At 39.1% G+C, this 17,579-nt stretch overlaps 1 protein-coding gene across 2 annotated transcripts; it reads left to right on the top strand.

Moving 5' to 3' along the window:
- Nucleotides 1-11,807: 11,807 nt before the first annotated feature.
- On the top strand, nucleotides 11,808-13,854 carry LOC113252716 (pyridine nucleotide-disulfide oxidoreductase domain-containing protein 1-like). Of its 2 annotated transcripts, XM_044382585.3 has the most exons (2): nucleotides 12,258-12,345; nucleotides 12,420-13,854. In XM_044382585.3, exon 2 carries the CDS (start codon nucleotides 12,548-12,550, stop codon nucleotides 13,364-13,366), a length of 819 nt encoding a protein of 272 aa, XP_044238520.3. In that variant the 5' UTR covers nucleotides 12,258-12,345; nucleotides 12,420-12,547; the 3' UTR covers nucleotides 13,367-13,854. The 2 variants fall into 2 exon arrangements, with proteins under 2 accessions (XP_026351184.3, XP_044238520.3); XM_026495399.4 differs by having other exon boundaries at nucleotides 11,808-13,854.
- Nucleotides 13,855-17,579: the final 3,725 nt, after the last annotated feature.

Here is a 17,579-nt window from a genome sequence, read left to right as displayed (position 1 = left end):
TAATTGGTAAAATGAAGGTATCCAGTTGGAGTGGTTTCGTAATGAGCCTAATATCTGATAATTTAGTGTTGGACAAGATGAACCTGGAATTTTAATCTTTTTGTCTTCAAAATTTTATTCTTAATTATTATAGAACTTTGCCTCACAACGACGTAAAGTAAATAGTGGCCACCATCTAATTACTCATGAAGTCCCAGGCACAGTGACTGACCCTCTTCATAGATTATCTAAAATTCTGAGATTTTTGTGGTTGTTTTGGTCCTTGCAATCAAGAGTCAAAATTATATACATGGTAAGGTATTTTCTTGTAATGTGCAATTCAGAACTAAGGAGATTTACTCTTTTGTTTTTTGTTGTTGTTGTTGTTGAGAGACAAATAGGAAAGCTGTAAATATCAAGAAATATCTTCTTCTTGGTCATAAGATCGAGGTGGCTGGGGTAGTGGGACAGCTTCCCTGGACAGTCAGCTGGACCCAAAGTTGTTTTCTTTTTTTTTAAGTTCGTGGGGCTTGAACTCACGACCCTGAGATCAAGACCTGAGCTGAGATCAAGAGTCTGATGCTTAACCGACTGAGCCACTCAGGCACCCCCCAAAGTAGACTTTGTATAGGACAAATGACACTGCTGTCTGAAGACAGTGAGGTCTGGGAGGTTGTCTGTTACTGCAGCATATTCTATCATTCTGCTAATAGAATTATTTCGAGTTTTTTGGCTGTTGCAAGCAACAGCAACAGACTCTGGTTATCATAAGCAAAATATATTATACATATTTATATATTGTAATTATATTAATTATACATTATAAGCAAATATAAATTTGTTGGAAGAATCTAGGGTATCTAACAGAATCACAAGGAAAGCTGAACAGCCAGGCTTCTGAAAGAGGATCCAGGTCAGCCCTGATGATGGGACCAGAAACCAATCGGCAATTTGAATCCATTACAGCCACTTTCTGTCCGTTTGGCTGTACTTAAAATTCAGATTCCCTGTAGAGAATGTTAGATTGGTTTGATTTTAGGTTATTTATCCACCCTTTGGCTAAAAGAAGGCAGGACATCTTGATGGACAGTCCCACTAAAATTCCATGCAATGAGGAGGGATAATTCCCTAAAGGAAAGTCAGGAGCTATTGCAAAACAAACAAGTAAGAAAAGAGAACAAAACAAAAATCCTAGGGAGAAAATAGCAGAAACCTATCACAAGATTTCCATTTCTCTACAAACTGTTGTTCTGTCTCCCAACTTTGCTTCCACCTCCACCCTCCAGACGGGTACTTATGCTTGCTTGTCCTGACATTGGATCCCTGACTTCCCTTGGTTGACATTGCTTCTGCTGCTGCTTCAGCTATCAGGAGGCTGGCAGGTAAACTCCTCATACCTTCCTTTGATCTCCTCCTAGCCTAGCCAGCTCCTCTTACCTTCTCATTAAAGATGGTAGAGTGTAACTAGAGGGTATTAGGCTAAGCAAAATAAGTCAATCAGAGAAAGGCAATTATCATATGATTTCACTCATATGTGGAATTTAAGAAACAAAACAGAGGAACATAGGGAAAGGGGAGGAAAAATAAAATAAGATGAAATCAAAGAGGGAGATAAACCATAAGAGACTCTTAACTCTAGGAAAAAAACTGAGGGTTGCTGGAGGGGAGGTGGGTGGAGGGATGGGGTAACTGGGTACTTGATGTAATGAGCACTGGGTGTTATATGCAAACGATGAATCACTAAACTCTACCCCTGAAACTAATTTAAAAAAAGAGATGGCAGAGTGTGAATGTATATGTGATGGGGTAGCTCAGGACTGTGCGTGAGGCATAAACCTGAACTGGGAGGCTCCGTTAGTAAGGAGCCCAGCTATTGTTGTAGACTCTGGGCTTGGAGAATCTTTATCAACCTGACTAACAATTAATGAACACAGAGAATTAGGATTTCCAGCCACATAATCATGCCACCCAGGAAAAATGTCCCCAAATAATTAGAATGAAAAATTAGTCTATTTGTACATTTGACAGCTGGCTAAGTGCAATGTTCATTAGGAAGTTAGAAAATTGTTCTCTTTCCGCTTTCCAAGTTGGAAGTCTAAGTGCTGCAGTGATTTTTGAGGTGATTTTTCTATCTGAATGGTTTCCACTTTGACACACGTTTACCTCCTCTCCAGAGATTCTTGGCCAATTCTCTTTGTGTTGTAGGTGCACCTGAAATGCCCATTCACAGCAATGGAGAAGTGGGAGCTTTGAGAAACAGCAAACACAGATTAGATAAAACCATTTTCTCCTGACTTGTGGTTCTCAGACCTGGCTGCACATTGGCGGAGTTTTAAAAACTCTTGGTTCCACCCTAAACCAATTGAATTAGGAGGGTGGGTACAGAGACTAGGGAGGAAGATGGCAGAGAAGTACGGGACCCTAGTTTCGTCTGGTCCCTGGAATTCAGCTAGATAGCTGTCAAATCATTCTGAACACCTGTGAGCTCAACTGGAGAAGGAAGAAAAGAATAGCTGCAACTTTACAAATAGAACAGTGGTCACTTTCCACGAGGTAGGAGGTGCGGAGAAGTGAGTCCAAGACAATATATGGGAACATAAACCGCAGGGGTGGGTGGGGAGCCTCCGTAAGCTGGCACTGGAAAGTGATATAGTAGCAGAGCACAGAATCAGAACTTTTAGAAGTCTGCTCCAGTGATGGACTTCCCTGCCTGCAAGGTGGTGAAGCAGGGCAGAATCCTAGGTGGGACAGTGTAGTCTCAGGATCCCCGGGGTCACAGAAAGAACAGGAGCGCCTGAGTACATCAGAGTTCCCAAGCATCGGAGCCAGAGAGCTGGCTGCAATCAGCGAGCCCAGGAGCGGGCTTTCAGCTCCAGGTTGCCATATACCGTGAACCACGGTATGGTTGGGTGACAGCTCCCCAAGCAGGGTGCATGTCGCAGGAGGCTGCAGGGTTTGGAGACTCCAAACTGGGTCATGTGCTTGAGATAGAAACTCTCGGTCACAGGCCAGGTGAGCACAGAGTATGGACAGATACCAGTGAGATAGAAGTGATTGACTGTTTTTTTCTGAGGGCTCACTGAGGAGTGGGGCCCCAGGCTTTCAGCTCTGGGGCTGAGATTGGGAGGCCACCATGTTCATTCTCATCCTCTAAAGCTGAGTGGAAAGACTTCAGGGAACAAAAGCCACATAGAGCAATCCAGAGCAGATTACTTAGCCTGGCCCCCTGGCAAGGGTGGTGCAATTCCACCTGGGACAAAGACACCTGGCAATCAGTGCAACAGGAGTCTCTCCCAGAAGATCAGCAAGAACATCCGCTGAGACCAAGTTTCCTGATCAATGAGAACTGCAAAACTCTGGCACTAGAGGAAAATAGTATAGAGAATTCATAATTTTTTCCCAATGATTCTTTAGCTTTTCAATTTTAATTTTTTTCTCTTTCCTTTTGAATCAATTTCTTACTTTATCAATTCTTTAAGTCTTTTTTTATTTTCATTTTTACAGTTACAGCCTATCCTTTCATTGTGTGTATAAATATATATATTTCTTAACAATTTTGGGATGTAGTTTCTTCTAACAGACCAAAATATACCCAGGATCTAGTGTATTGTTCTGTTCTGTTCAACTGTCTTATATTCTTTCTTTCTTTTTAAAAAAAAGTCTTTTAATTTTCATTTTTATAGTTAGATTCTATCTTTTCATTATATTTAATTTTATTTTTTGTATATATGTTTTTCTTTCTTTATAATTTTTGGATCTAGTTTTCTAACAAACAGACCAAAATACACCCAGAATCTAGTGTATTGCTTTGTTCTGTTCACCTGTCTGATTATATTCTCTCTCTCTCTCTCTTTTAATTATCTTTTCAGTTTTAGGTCTCTTCTGATTTGTTCAGTGTATATTTTTCTAGGGTCACTGTTGCTATTTTGGTATTTTGCTCTTTTGTTTATCTATTCTTCTCTGGACAGAATGACAAGACTGAAAAATGCACATCAAAAAAGAGAACAAGAGACCATACTGACTGCCAGGGACCTAATCAGTGTGGCTATAAGTAAGGTGTCAGAACTAGAGTTCAGAATAATGATTAGAATCCTTTTCTGGAGAAATAAAAGAACTAAAATCTAATCAGGTCAAAATAAAAAAGGCTATTAATGAGAAGAAATAAAAATGGAGGCTCTAACTGCTAGGGTAAATGAGGCAGAACAGAGAATTAGTGATATAGAAGAAAAAAATGATGGAGAAAAAGAAGCTGAGAAAAAGCAAGCTAAACAACTACTGGGTCAGGAAGAGAGAATTTGAGAGATAAGTATACCATGAAGAGGAACAATATTAGAATAATTGGGATCCCAGAAGAAGCGAGAGACTGGGGTGGGGGGGAAGAAAGAGGCAGGTAGAAGGTATACTTGAGCAAATTATAGTCGAGAAATTACCTAATCTGGGGAAGGAAACAGTCATTCAAGTTCAGGAGGCACAGAGACGCCCCACAAAATCAATAAAAATAGGTCAACACGTCGACATATAATAGTGAATCTTGCAAATTTCAGAGACAAAGAGAAAATCCTGGAAGCTGCTCAGGACAAGAAGTCCTTAGCCAAAAAGGGTAGAAACATTAGACTGGCAGCAAACCTATCCAAAGAGACCTGGAAGGCCAGAAATTACAGGCATGATTCAGGGTGCTACATGAGAAAAATATGCAACCAAGAATACTTTATCCAGCAAGGTTGTCATTCAGAATAGAAGGAGAAATAAAGAGCTTCCAGGACAAACAGAAACTAAAATAATTTGTGATCACTAAACCAGCTCTGCAAGAAATATTAAAGGGGATCCTTTAAGTGAAGAGAGAGCCCAAAAGTAACATAGACCAGACAGGAACAGAGACAGTATACATAAACAGTGACTTTACAGGTAATATAATGGCACTAAATTTGTATCTTTCAATAGTTACTCTGAATGTAAATGGGCCAAATGCCACAATCAAAAGACACAGGGTATCAGATTGAATAAAAGAGCAAGACCCATCCATATGCTGTCTGCAAGAGACTCATTTTAGACCCAAAGACACCTCCAGATTGAAAATGGGTGGGGGGAGAACGATTTATCATGGTAAGGGCCATTCTAAGGAAAGCTGGGTAGCAATCCTTATATCAGACCAAATAGATTTTAAACCGGAGACTGTAGTAAGGTATAAAGAGGGACACTATATCATAATTAAGGCATCTATCCAACAAGAAGATCTAACAATTATAAATATTTATCCCTCTAACGTGGGAGTAGCCAATTATGTAAACCAATTAATAACAAAATTAAAGAAATACATTGATAATAGTACAATAATAAATAGTAGGGGACTTTAACACCCCATTCACTGCAATGAGCAGATCATCTAAGCAGAAGATAAACAAGGAAACAAGGGCTTTGAATGACACACTGGACCAGATGGACTTCACAGAAATATACAGAGCATTCCATCCTAAAGCAACAGAATACACATTCTTTTTGAGTGCACATGGAACATTCTCCAGAAGAGATCACATACTGGGTCACAAATCAGGTCTCAACTGGTACCAAAAGATTGGGATCATTCCCTGCAAAGTTTCAGACCACAATGTTTTGAAACTTGAACTCAATCACAAGAGGAAATTTGGAAGGAACTCAAATGCTTGGAGGTTAAAGAGTATCCTACTAAAGAAAGAATGGGTCAATCAGGAAATTAAAGAACAATTTAAAAAATTCATGGAAGCAAATGAAAATGAAAACACAACTGTTAGAACCATTGAGATGTAGCAAAGGCAGTCCTAAGAGGGAAGTACATAGCAATAAGGCCTTTGTCAAGAAACAAGAAAAGTCTCAAATGTACAACCTAACCAACCACCTCAAGGAGCTGAGAGAGAACAAAAAACAAAGCCTAAACCAAGCCGGAGATGAGAAATAATAAAGATTAGAGCAGAAATCAATAAATAGAAACCAAAAGAACAGTAGAACATATCAGTGAAACTATGAGCTGTTTTTTTTCAAAGAATTAATAAGATCTATAAACCCCAGCCACTTATCAAAAAAGAGGGAGAGGAGAGGGAGAGAAAGAGAGAGAGAGAACACAAATTAATAAAATTATGAATGAAAGAAGAGAGATCACAACCAAGACCAAGGAAATACAAATAATTATAAGAACATGTTATGAGCTACCTTATGCCAACAAATTAGGCAATCTGGAAGAAATGGATGCATTCCTAGAGATGTATAAACTACCAAAACTGAAACAGGAAGAAATAGAAAACCTGAACAGACCCATAACCAGTAAGGAAATCGAAGCAGTAATCAAAAATCTCCCAACAAATAAGAGCCCAGGGCCGATGACTTCCCAGGGGAAGTCAACCAAACATTTAAAGAACTAATACCTATTTTTCTGAAGCTATTTCAAAAAATAGAAATGGAAGGAAAACTTCCAAACTCTTTCTATGAGGCCAGCATTACCTTGATCCCAAAACCAGACAAAGACCCCACTAAAAAGGAGAATTACAGACCAATATCCCTGATGAACATGGATGCCAAAATCCTCACCAAGATACTAACCAATAGGTTCCAACAGTACATTAAAAGTATTATTCACCACAACCAAGTGGGATTTATTCCTGGGCCTCAAGGGTGGCTCATCATCCATAAATCAATCAACGTGATACACTACATTAATAAAAGAAAGGAAAAGAACCATATGATCCTCTCAATAGATGCAGAAAAAGTATTTGACAAAGTACAGCATCCTTTCTTGATTAAAACTCTTCACAGTGTAAGGATAGTGGGAACATACTTCAATATCATAAAAGCCATATACGAACAGCCCACAGTGAATACCACTCTCAATGGGGAAAAACTGAGAGCTTTTCCCCTAATGTTAGGAACATGACAGGGTTGTCCACTTTCATCACTGTTGTTTAACATAATCCTATCCTCAGCAATCAGACAACAAAAAGAAATGAAAGGCATCTGAATCGGCAAAGAAGAAGTCAAAACTCTCACTTTTGCAGACAAAATGATACTCTCTGGAAAACCCAAAAGACTCCACCCCAAATTGCTAGAACTCATACAGGAATGTAGCAAAGTGGCAGGATTTAACATCAATGCACAGAAATCAGTTGCATTTGTATACATAAACAATGAGACAGAAGAAAGAGAAATTAAAGAGTCAATCCCATTTACAATTGCACCAAAAACATAAGATACCCAGGAATAAATCTAACCAAAGAGGCAAAGGATCTGTACTCAGAAAACTATAGAACACTCATGAAAGGGGCGCCTGGGTGGCACAGCGGTTAAGTGTCTGCCTTCGGCTCAGGGCGTGATCCTGGCGTTATGGGATCGAGCCCCACATCAGGCCCTTCCGCTAGGAGCCTGCTTCTTCCTCTCCTACTCCTGCTGCCTGTGTTCCCTCTCTCGCTGGCTGTCTCTATCTCTGTCAAATAAATAAAATCTTAAAAAAAAAGAAATTGAGGAAGACACAAAGAAATGGAAAAATGTTCCATGCTCATGGATTGGAAGAAAAATATTGTTAAAATGTCTGTGCTTCCCAGAGGAATCTATACATTCAATGCAATTCCTATCAAAATACCATCAAGTTTTTTCACATAGCTGGAACAAATAATCCTAAAATTTGTATGGAACCAGAAAAGACCCTGAATAACCAAATGAATGTTGAGAAAGAAAATCAAAGCTGGTGATGTCCCAATGCCAGACTTCAAGCTCTATTACAAAGCTATAATCATCAAGACAATATAGAACTGGCACAAAAACAGACACATAGCTCAATGGAACTGAATAGAGAACCCAGAAATGGACCCTCAACTCTATGGCCAACTAATCTTCAACAAAGCAGGAAAGAATAGCCAATGGAGAAAAAGACAGTCTCTTTAACCAATGGTGTTGGGAGAATTGGACAGCCACATGCAGAAGAATGAAACTGGACCATTTCATTCCACCATACACAAAAATAGACTCAAAATGGATGAAAGACCTAACCGTGAGGCAGGAATCCATCAAATTCCTAGAGGAGAACAAAGGCAGCAACTGCTATGACCTCAGCCACAGCAACTTCTTGCTAGATATGTCTCCAAAGGCAAGGGAAACAAATGGAAAAATGAACTATTGGGACCTCATCGAGATAAAAGTCTTTTGCCCAGCAAAGGAAACAGTTGACAAAACCAGAGACAACCAACTGAATGGTAGAAGATATTAGCAAATGTCTTATCAGATAAAGGGCTAGTATCCAGAATCTATAAAAAACGTATCAAACTCAGCACCCAAAGAAGAAATAATCCAACCAAGAAATGGGAAGAAGACATGAAAAGACATTCTCCAAAGAAGACATAGAAATGGCCAACAGACACATGAAAAAGTGCTTGACATCACTTGAAATCAGGGAAATACAAATCAAAACCACAATGAGATATCACCTCGCCCTGGTCAGAATGGCTAAAATTAACAAGTCAGGAAATGACAGATGTTGGCAAGGATGCAGAGAAAGGGGAACTCTCTTAGACTGTTGGTGGGAACGCAAGCTGGTGCAGCCACTTTGGAAAACAGTATGGAGGTTCCTCAAAAAGTTCCTCAAAAAACCCAGCAATTGCACTAGTAGGTATTTACCCCAAAGATACAAATGTAGTTATCTGAGGAGGCACATGCACCCCAATGTTTATAGCAGCAATGTCTCCAGTAGCCAAACTATGAAAAGAGCCCAGTTGTCCACCAACAGATGAACAGATAAAGAAGATGTGGTGTATACATACAATGGGATATAACTCAACCATCAAAAAGAATGAAATCTTGCCATTTGTGAGGACATGGATGGAACTAGAGGGTATTATGCTGATGAAATAAGCCAGTCAGAGAAAGACAAATATCAGATGATGTCACTCATATGTGAAATTTAAGAAACAAAACAGGTGAACATAGGAGAAGGTTAGGGAAAGAAATATAAAATAGGACAAAATCAGAGAGGGAGACAAACCCTAAGGACTCTTAATCATAGGAAAAAAACTGAGGGTTGCTGGAGGGGAGGGAGGGAGGGGGGATGGGGTAACTGGGTGATGTGCATTAAGGAGGGCACAGGATGTACTGAGCACTGGGTGTTATATAAGACTGATGAATCACTGAACTCTACCTCTGAAACTAATAATACGCTATATGTTAATCAATTGAGTTTAAGTTTAAAAAAAATGTTTGAGTATAGGGACCAGGCATTAATATTCTTAAAAGCTCCACAGGTGATTCTAATGTGTGGTAGGATTAAGAAACACTGACCCCCAAACAAACAAGAGCCTGGAAAGGGTACTGCCTCCTGGAATCAGCTAAGCTCTCCTGAGGCTTAATGGAGTCTTTGGGACCTATCAAGTCTTTTGAATAGTGTGGGCCAGGGTTTAGTAGTTATTAGTGAGCACGGCCCCAAACAGACACAGACATCACAGGGAAAGGCAGAGGAACAGAACTACATTTACTCAACTATTATGGTATGCCTGGCGCCATATTGTGTGTTGGGGCACCATATTACCTGTGATGGGAATTTTGGCTCTGATTTGACCATGGATGCCAAAGGGAGGGAGGTAATTCCTCTTGACAATGGGCAAATGACCTATTTGTTTTCTTTCAACTAAATGTTTCCTTTCAGAATTTTGAGTCTGGGGTAAGCGGCATAAGAGGCAAAAGTTTAAAGTTACTTTCTACAGCAGTGGCTGCTGAGAGCATAGTGGCAGGGAGGTAGGGTACCAGATTTCCTCTGGGAAATCCCCTCATGGGTCCTGTCTATCTTCTGAGCCATGTTCTCCATATCTCTTTTTGATTCTATGGGCCATCAGATACTCTTCCAAAAAATTCGTTTTCTATATTTATCAGAGAGTTTCTTTTTTCTTATATGTATTTTTTTTTACAGTGAAGAATCTTGCCTAATATCTTAACTGCATAGCAACAATGACACAAATATTTTGTAGCTGTTTGCTGGTTAAAACAGGCTTTTATATCCTTATAACTCTACGGGCAAATACATATATATCAAAAAATTAAACTATTTACTACTTTGCACCACTTGAAAAGCTCGAATGAAGAAGTCAGACAATAACAAGCGTTGGCTGAGGATGTGGAGAAATTGGCGCCCCCATGCATTGTTGGTAAGAATGCAAAATGATGAAGCCACTTTGGAAAACAGTTTGGCAGTTCCTCTGAAGAATTTAAACCTATGTCCACATGAAAACTTTCACCCAAATATACATAGCAGTATTATTTATAACCAAAGAGTGGATACAACCCAAATATTCATCAACCGGTGAATGGATAAATAAAGTGAGGTATATCCAAACAATGGCATTTACTCAGCTGTAAAAAGACACAAAGTTCTGAGACATGCTCCGGGGAGGGTGAACGATGAAAGCATTTTGTTAAACGAAGGAAGCCAGACATGAAAGAGCATATACTATCTGATGATATTTACATGAAATGTCCAGAACAGGCAACTCTATCTAGTCAGTAGGTAGATTAGTGGTTTTCAGTGGCTGAGGGGAGGGAAGAATAGGGAGTGACTATAAAAGTGTGGAATAATGAAAATGTTCTCAATTTACACAGTGGTGGTCATTATATAACTCGGTAAATATACTAAAAACCACTGAGTCATATAATTTAGAAGAGTGAATTGTATGGTATGTTAATTGTATCTCAACAAAGCCAATATATATAAAAATGAAAGCACATAGAGAAGAATTCTACCGTATGCACAATTATTGGAATTAATTCCATAATCTGGGCCAAAAAAAGCAAAGGCACTTTTTTTTTATAACCACTTGGCTCAAAAATATGAACTATTTTTCTGGTACTCAATCAAAGAAACTATGAACTAGTACCGTGGGAGAAGCTGGCTCTGTATAGGGAAATAATACACTACCACAAAGCTATGCATATGATATTCTGTGGGTGATTTAAGAGGTTTTCAAGGGTAATTTTGCTTTTTGTCTTATGCACAGACTGCAGAAGCTACTTTATGAGATGCCACTACTGTGTGTTAACATTTTACATTTTAAAGAGGAGGAGGCTGTAGTTAGTGGTGTATATATAAATTGCTGAGAGTAACAGCACCAGCAAGTACCTGAGTTTTAATACCAAACTTCTGGACTCCAAATCCTATGCCTTTTGCCTTCTACCAATGGCCTTTTATAAAAGGATTATATTTTATATTACAAACTAAGATATGCAGTTACTATTTTCAGTAAAAAATCCAAACTATAATTATTCATTTATCCATCCATCCATCCATCCATCCAACCATCCAACCATCCATCCATCCATCCGTCCGTCTGTCCGTCCGTCCGACCGTCTATCCATCCATCCATCCATCCATCCATCCATCCATCCATCCATCCATCTGTCTATCCGTCCATCCATCCATCTGTCCATCCGCCCATCCAACCATCCATCCATCATGAACATCCAACCAGTCATGAACAAATGTTTGCTGTACGGGACTCAATGCAGTGGTGCAACAGTCATGTCTACTCTTGAGGAGCTCACAGTCTAGTGGAGGAACTTCAGTCCTATCCTACTGCACCACATTTGGCATATAAATTGGTCTCAGTCAATGTCAGTTGGGGAAAGCAGTGAAAATTTTTTCAGTTCTGGGCTTGGGTGGGTGGCAGTTTCACATCTTTTCCTTGGCGGTTCTAAATGTGATGGCTGCCAAGGTTTAGAATTTGCCTTCTTAATGAAGAATAATTGCTTGAAATGGAAAGAACGTGGTAGAAATCAAGAATTTTAATACATAGAGCCGGCAGCTTTGCTTCCGCTCCCGGAATACAAACTTCTGCGGCTCTCCCACCGGTTGTAAGTAAATCACTAGGAGTCTGAGAGCATGGAAGCAGCGCGCCCTCCCTCGACGATGGGGAAGTTTGTGGTGGTCGGCGGTGGCATCGCAGGTGTCACTTGCGCTGAGCAGTTGGCTATTCAGTTTCCATCAGAAGATATTCTCCTGGTAACAGCTTCTCCTGTTATTAAAGCAGTTACAAATTTCAAGCAGGTTTCTAAAGTCTTGGAGGAGTTTGATGTTGAAGAGCAATCGAAAACCATGTTAGAAAATCGCTTGCCCAACATTAAGATTATAGAATCTGGAGTGAAGCAACTGAAGAGTAAAGAACATTGTGTTGTAACGGGAGACGGCAGTCAGCTTGTGTATGAGAAACTCTGTCTGTGTGCTGGAGCTGCGCCGAAGTTGGTGTGCGAAGGAAATCCTTACGTGTTAGGAATCCGTGATACGGACAGTGCTCAGGAATTTCAGAAACAGCTTACTAAAGCTAAGAGAATAGTGATCATAGGGAATGGCGGCATTGCACTTGAACTGGTGTATGAAATTGAAGGCTGTGAAGTCATTTGGGCCATTAAAGATAAAGCTATTGGGAATACTTTCTTTGATGCAGGAGCAGCTGAATTCTTGACTTCAAAGCTCATTGCTGAAAAACCAGAGGCTAGAATTGCACATAAAAGAACTAAATATACAACTGAAGGAAGGAAAAAGGAAACACAAACCAAAACTGGTGCTGGTAATATGGGCAGTGCCTTGGGACCTGATTGGCATGAAGGCTTGAATCTTAAAGGTGCAAAAGAGTTTTCTCGTAAGATTCACATTGAAACTGTCTGTGAAGTAAAGAAAATCTTCCTTCAGGAAGAATTTAGAATTTCTAAGAAAAAGTCCTTGCCTTTTCCCAGAGACCATTCTGATCAGTCAGTCACAACTGATAAAGAGGTATGGCCTGTATATGTGGAATTGACTAATGAAAAGATATACGGCTGTGATTTCATTGTCAGTGCTACAGGAGTTACACCAAATACAGAACCTTTCCTCTGTGGCAACAATTTTGCTCTAGGAGAAGACGGCGGCCTGAAGGTGGACGCTCACATGCACACGTCTCTCCCTGATGTCTACGCCGCGGGTGACGTCTGCACCGCGTCCTGGCGGCCCAGCCCGGTCTGGCAGCAGATGAGGCTGTGGACCCAGGCTAGACAGATGGGATGGTATGCAGCGAAGTGCATGGCTGCCGCTAGCTTAGGAGAATCTATTGACATGGACTTCAGCTTTGAACTTTTTGCGCATGTAACAAAATTTTTTAACTATAAGGTTGTATTGCTGGGAAAATACAACGCACAGGGCTTAGGTTCAGATCATGAATTAATGCTGAGATGTACTAAAGGACAAGAATACGTCAAAGTCGTCATGCAGAATGGGCGAATGATGGGAGCTGTCTTAATTGGTGAAACAGACTTAGAAGAAACATTTGAAAACTTAATTTTAAATCAGACAGATCTTTCATCATATGGAGAAGATCTGCTAGATCCAAATATTGATTTAGAAGATTATTTTGATTAAAAAAGGTATTTCAAGAGCTACATAAAGTTCCAAATAACGCAATGTCACAATAAGGCAAATAACGGATATAATAAAGAATACAGAAGTGATAATGATTTTAGTGGGAAAATATTAAAATATAATATTGAAAAAATAGATGTAAATGATTTGATCTTTATAACACAAAACTGACCACTTATGTGAATGCAAGCATTTAAGTTACTCATTTCTGATTTAACTAGGTTGTAATCTACTTAGCCAACAACTTGGTCTGGTATACTAGAGTCCTTCTGATTGTGAACTGTCAGGGTTATGGTTTTAAGAGGCTTATAGTTTTACACAGAGATGTAGCAATATCTTACTTGCTAATATCATTTGTATTGATACCCTATTCTGTTTACATTTGGATTCTACAGCTGTTAGGAGCTGAAATCACTCCCTTTCTGTAATAAATCTTTGTAAAATATTCCGTGTAATTTTGCTATCAAATGAAAATAAACATATCAAGGCATAAGAGTTTAAAAAAAAAAGCATTTTAATACATAGACTGCAGGGCTTTATCGTCTTGGTGGTGATCTTCTCTATCTTAGAAGTTACTGGGTTTCTACATTGCTTCCAAAGGTTCTGCTCATTATTGGAAATTACATATGGTCTCCATCCCTGGAGCTCTCGGGAGATCGAGTGTGGCCCTTTACAATAATTTGCTTGATCATTCATAGGATCAAATACCTTATGTAAAATGGGGAACAAATCAATATTTATTTCATCTGTTTTTGATGAATAGTAATAACGCAAGCTAAAACTCTGTACCATATAGTAGCTGTTTTACAGATGGTGAGACTTGTCCAAAGCCAGTCCAGATAATAGCCAGTATGTGGCAACAGCTAGTAAGGGTAGGAGTCCTGGCCTAAGTTGGTGAACATTCCATTCCAGGTCTTGGCCCTATAGGTAGACATTCTGTAAAACTTTGTTGCTTTGAATGGAATTGAAACATTATGATAATTTATTGTTTTCTGCACAAGGAAATGACAGCAGCACTTTATGATTCCAGCATGGTGAGGCAGCGAGACTGGAGCTAGGCAGACTTGTTTCAGAATCTAGACTACTCCTTATGGTCCTCACAGAAAAATGAGAATCGTATTAGTGTTCATTCCACAGGTTCATGATGAAGACCCAGTGAGACCTTGGGTGTAAAGGGCTTAGCAGAGGCCCCGGCCCACGGGATAACACTTGCAATCATTACTTGTCTAGAGGCCACACTAACCTGTGGTTCATCCTCACTTCCTCTGGGATTAGATTGAGGGGCTGTCAAATGAGAGAGCACAGATTTAATCTAGGACAAGCAGCCCCCAAACTGGCTTTGTATCAGAATTATCTGGGGTGTATTATGTTCATCACTGGTTCTTTCTTTAAAGGATTTTAATAAAAACATGAACACATGCATATGCGAAAATTTGAAAGGATATGCATGGAAGGTGAATCTTTTTCTGCCAACACAGATATTCCATTTCCCAGACCCCTTTGAGAGACAGCTACTCTTACCGTAGTCTTATCTTTCCGAAATATAACCGAGGCATAGACACGATATATCTTGCATGTTCACGCTGTGCACACTTCTTGGATCTTGGGGGTTTTTCTTGGTAATCTGATGCGGAGAATATGTCCGATCAATACCTACAGATTGTGCCTGCCGTATGTTCCCTTGTGTATGGATGTGCCAAAATGTACTGAACCACTTCTCTCTTGATAGACATTTAGGTTATTTCTAGACTTTTCAAATACAGGCAACATTGCAATAAATACTCTTCTGCATATTTCTTTGTGCGCATGGTGTCTGTAGGATAAATGCCTTGAAATGGGATTGCTGGATTGATGGGTTTAAGGAAGTTTAATTTTACTATATATTTCCAAGTTGCCTTTCAAAGGAATGATACTGATTTACTCTCTCATCAATAACCCCTCCCCCATGCCAACTTTGTAATATTTGCCTAACAGATAAATAAAAAAAAACCCAACTCATTATTGTTTTGTTGCATTTTAAAATTTATGACAAACAGTAAGCATGTGTTCCTTTGTTTAAATGCAAAGTTTAACTTTTTTTCTGCAAAATGTGTGTCCTTGTCCTATGCCTGTTTTTTGCTAGTTTTTTTATTTATTTAGAACTCACATTTACATAGGTAGTACCTTGTACCTTCTTGGAAATATTTCTTTTCCTGTTTGCCTTTTGTCTTTGACTTTATGGCAATTTTTATATGCAGAGATTTTTAACTCTTGTATAGTCAAAGGATTAGTTCCTTAATTGTCTCTGAATTTTCTGTGTTTCATAGAAAGATCTGCAGTCTAAGGTTATTTATTTTATTTTATCTTTCTTTTTAAATTTTTTAAATTTAGATTCAATTTAATTAACCTATAGTGTATTATTAGTTTCAGAGGTAGTGTTCAGTGATTCATCAGTTGCATACGACACCCAGCGCTCATTCCATCACGTGCCCTCCTTCATGCTCATCACCCAGTTATCTCATCCCCCACCCACATCCCCTCCACCAACCCTCAGTTTGTTTCCTAGAGTTAAGTCTCTGATGGTTTGCCTCCCTCTCTGTTTTCATCTTACTTTATTTTTCCTTCCCTTCCCCTATGTTCATCTATTTTGTTTCTTAAATTTCACATATGAGTGAAATCATACATTTGTTTTTCTTTGAGTGACTTATTTCACTTGGCATAATATCCTCTAGTTCCATCCATGTCTTTCCAAATGGTAAGATTTCATTCTTTTTAATGGCTGAGTAATATTCCAGTGTGTGTGTGTGTGTGTGTGTGTGTGTGTGTGTGTGTACCACATCTTCTTTATCCATTCATCCATCAGTGGACATCTGGCCTCTTTCCATCATTTGGCTATTGTGGACACGGCTGCTATAAACATTGGGGTGCAGGTGCCCCTTCAAATCACTATGTTTGTATCCTTTGGAGAAATACTTAGCTGCACTCTATGATTATTTAAGAACACTTCTCTCTCACTATCTCTCTCATGAAAAAAGTTCCTCATACATTGATCACCTTCCTTAGATTCAGTAAAGTAAAAGAAAAATATTTTGTAATCTTTGCTCCTGAAACATTTAAAATAGCCTTTTTTTTTTAAAAGATTTTATTTATTTGACAGAGAGAGAGAGAGGGAACACAAGCAGGGGGAGTGGGAGAGGAAGAAGCAGGCTCATAGCGGAGGAGCCTGATGTGGGGCTCGATCCCATAATGCCGGGATCACGCCCTGAGCCGAAGGCAGACGCTTAACCGCTGCGCCACCCAGGCGCCCCTAAAATAGCCTTTTAATTATAGTCATCATGGTGTACGTTAGATGCCCAGGGCTTACTCCTTTCCTAGCTATCGATTTATACCCTTTGACCATCACCTCCCCACGTCCCACACCCCAGCCCTGGGCAACCACTTTTCTACTCTCTATTTTTTTTTTTTTTTTTGAATTCAGCTTTTTTAGTATTGTGGTAATCATTTCAGTATTGTGAGAATACACTGCACGTGTATTAAATCATCGTGTTGTATACCAAATGTCAATAATATCTCAATAAAGCTAGAAAATAATTTTTCTTGTTCTCTGTTCTTTCATGGTTGGAATTCCCTGTAGAACAATGTGGACCTAAAGCTTTGTTGGGGGGGAGGTGATTGTTTTGACAAATTTCCTTTTTTCTTTTATAATGATTGGTCTGTGCACATGCTTTATACCTTCTGGAGTGAGGGCGGGCAGTCTATATTTTCCTAGAAAATTATTTATTTTTCCACCTGGCAAAATAATCTTTTGTAATTCTTTGTTATTCACTGCACATATAAAAAAGGTCATTGTTTTTGTATTTGTGTGTTTGCTTTCTCAGTTTGTTAGGTTTTATCTAGTTCATTGCCTTTTTGCCTCCCTCCCCCAAAGATGAGGTTTTTTAATGTATTAGTCCTACAGTTTTTTTAATTGCCTGCTTTATTACCTTACTTAACTTTGTTAATTCCTTTTTTCCCCTTACTTAGGTTAATGTGTTGTTTATCTAACTCCTTCAGAAGAATGCTTAATGTACGTACTTACATTTTTTTCTTTCTTATTATTGCTGTAATTAATTTTCCTTCAACCATTGCTTTAACTAAATCCCACAGGTTCTGTTCCATGTTTTCAGTATTATACATTTCCAGTTGTGTATTAATTGTTATTTATTTATTTAAAATAGTTATTTATTTGAGAGAG

This window comes from Ursus arctos, unplaced genomic scaffold (genome assembly GCF_023065955.2).
Source record: "Ursus arctos isolate Adak ecotype North America unplaced genomic scaffold, UrsArc2.0 scaffold_6, whole genome shotgun sequence".
Taxonomy (NCBI): Eukaryota; Metazoa; Chordata; class Mammalia; order Carnivora; family Ursidae; genus Ursus; species Ursus arctos.
Note: the sequence above shows the minus strand (reverse complement) of the source record. Positions and strands in the feature narration are given on the sequence as shown.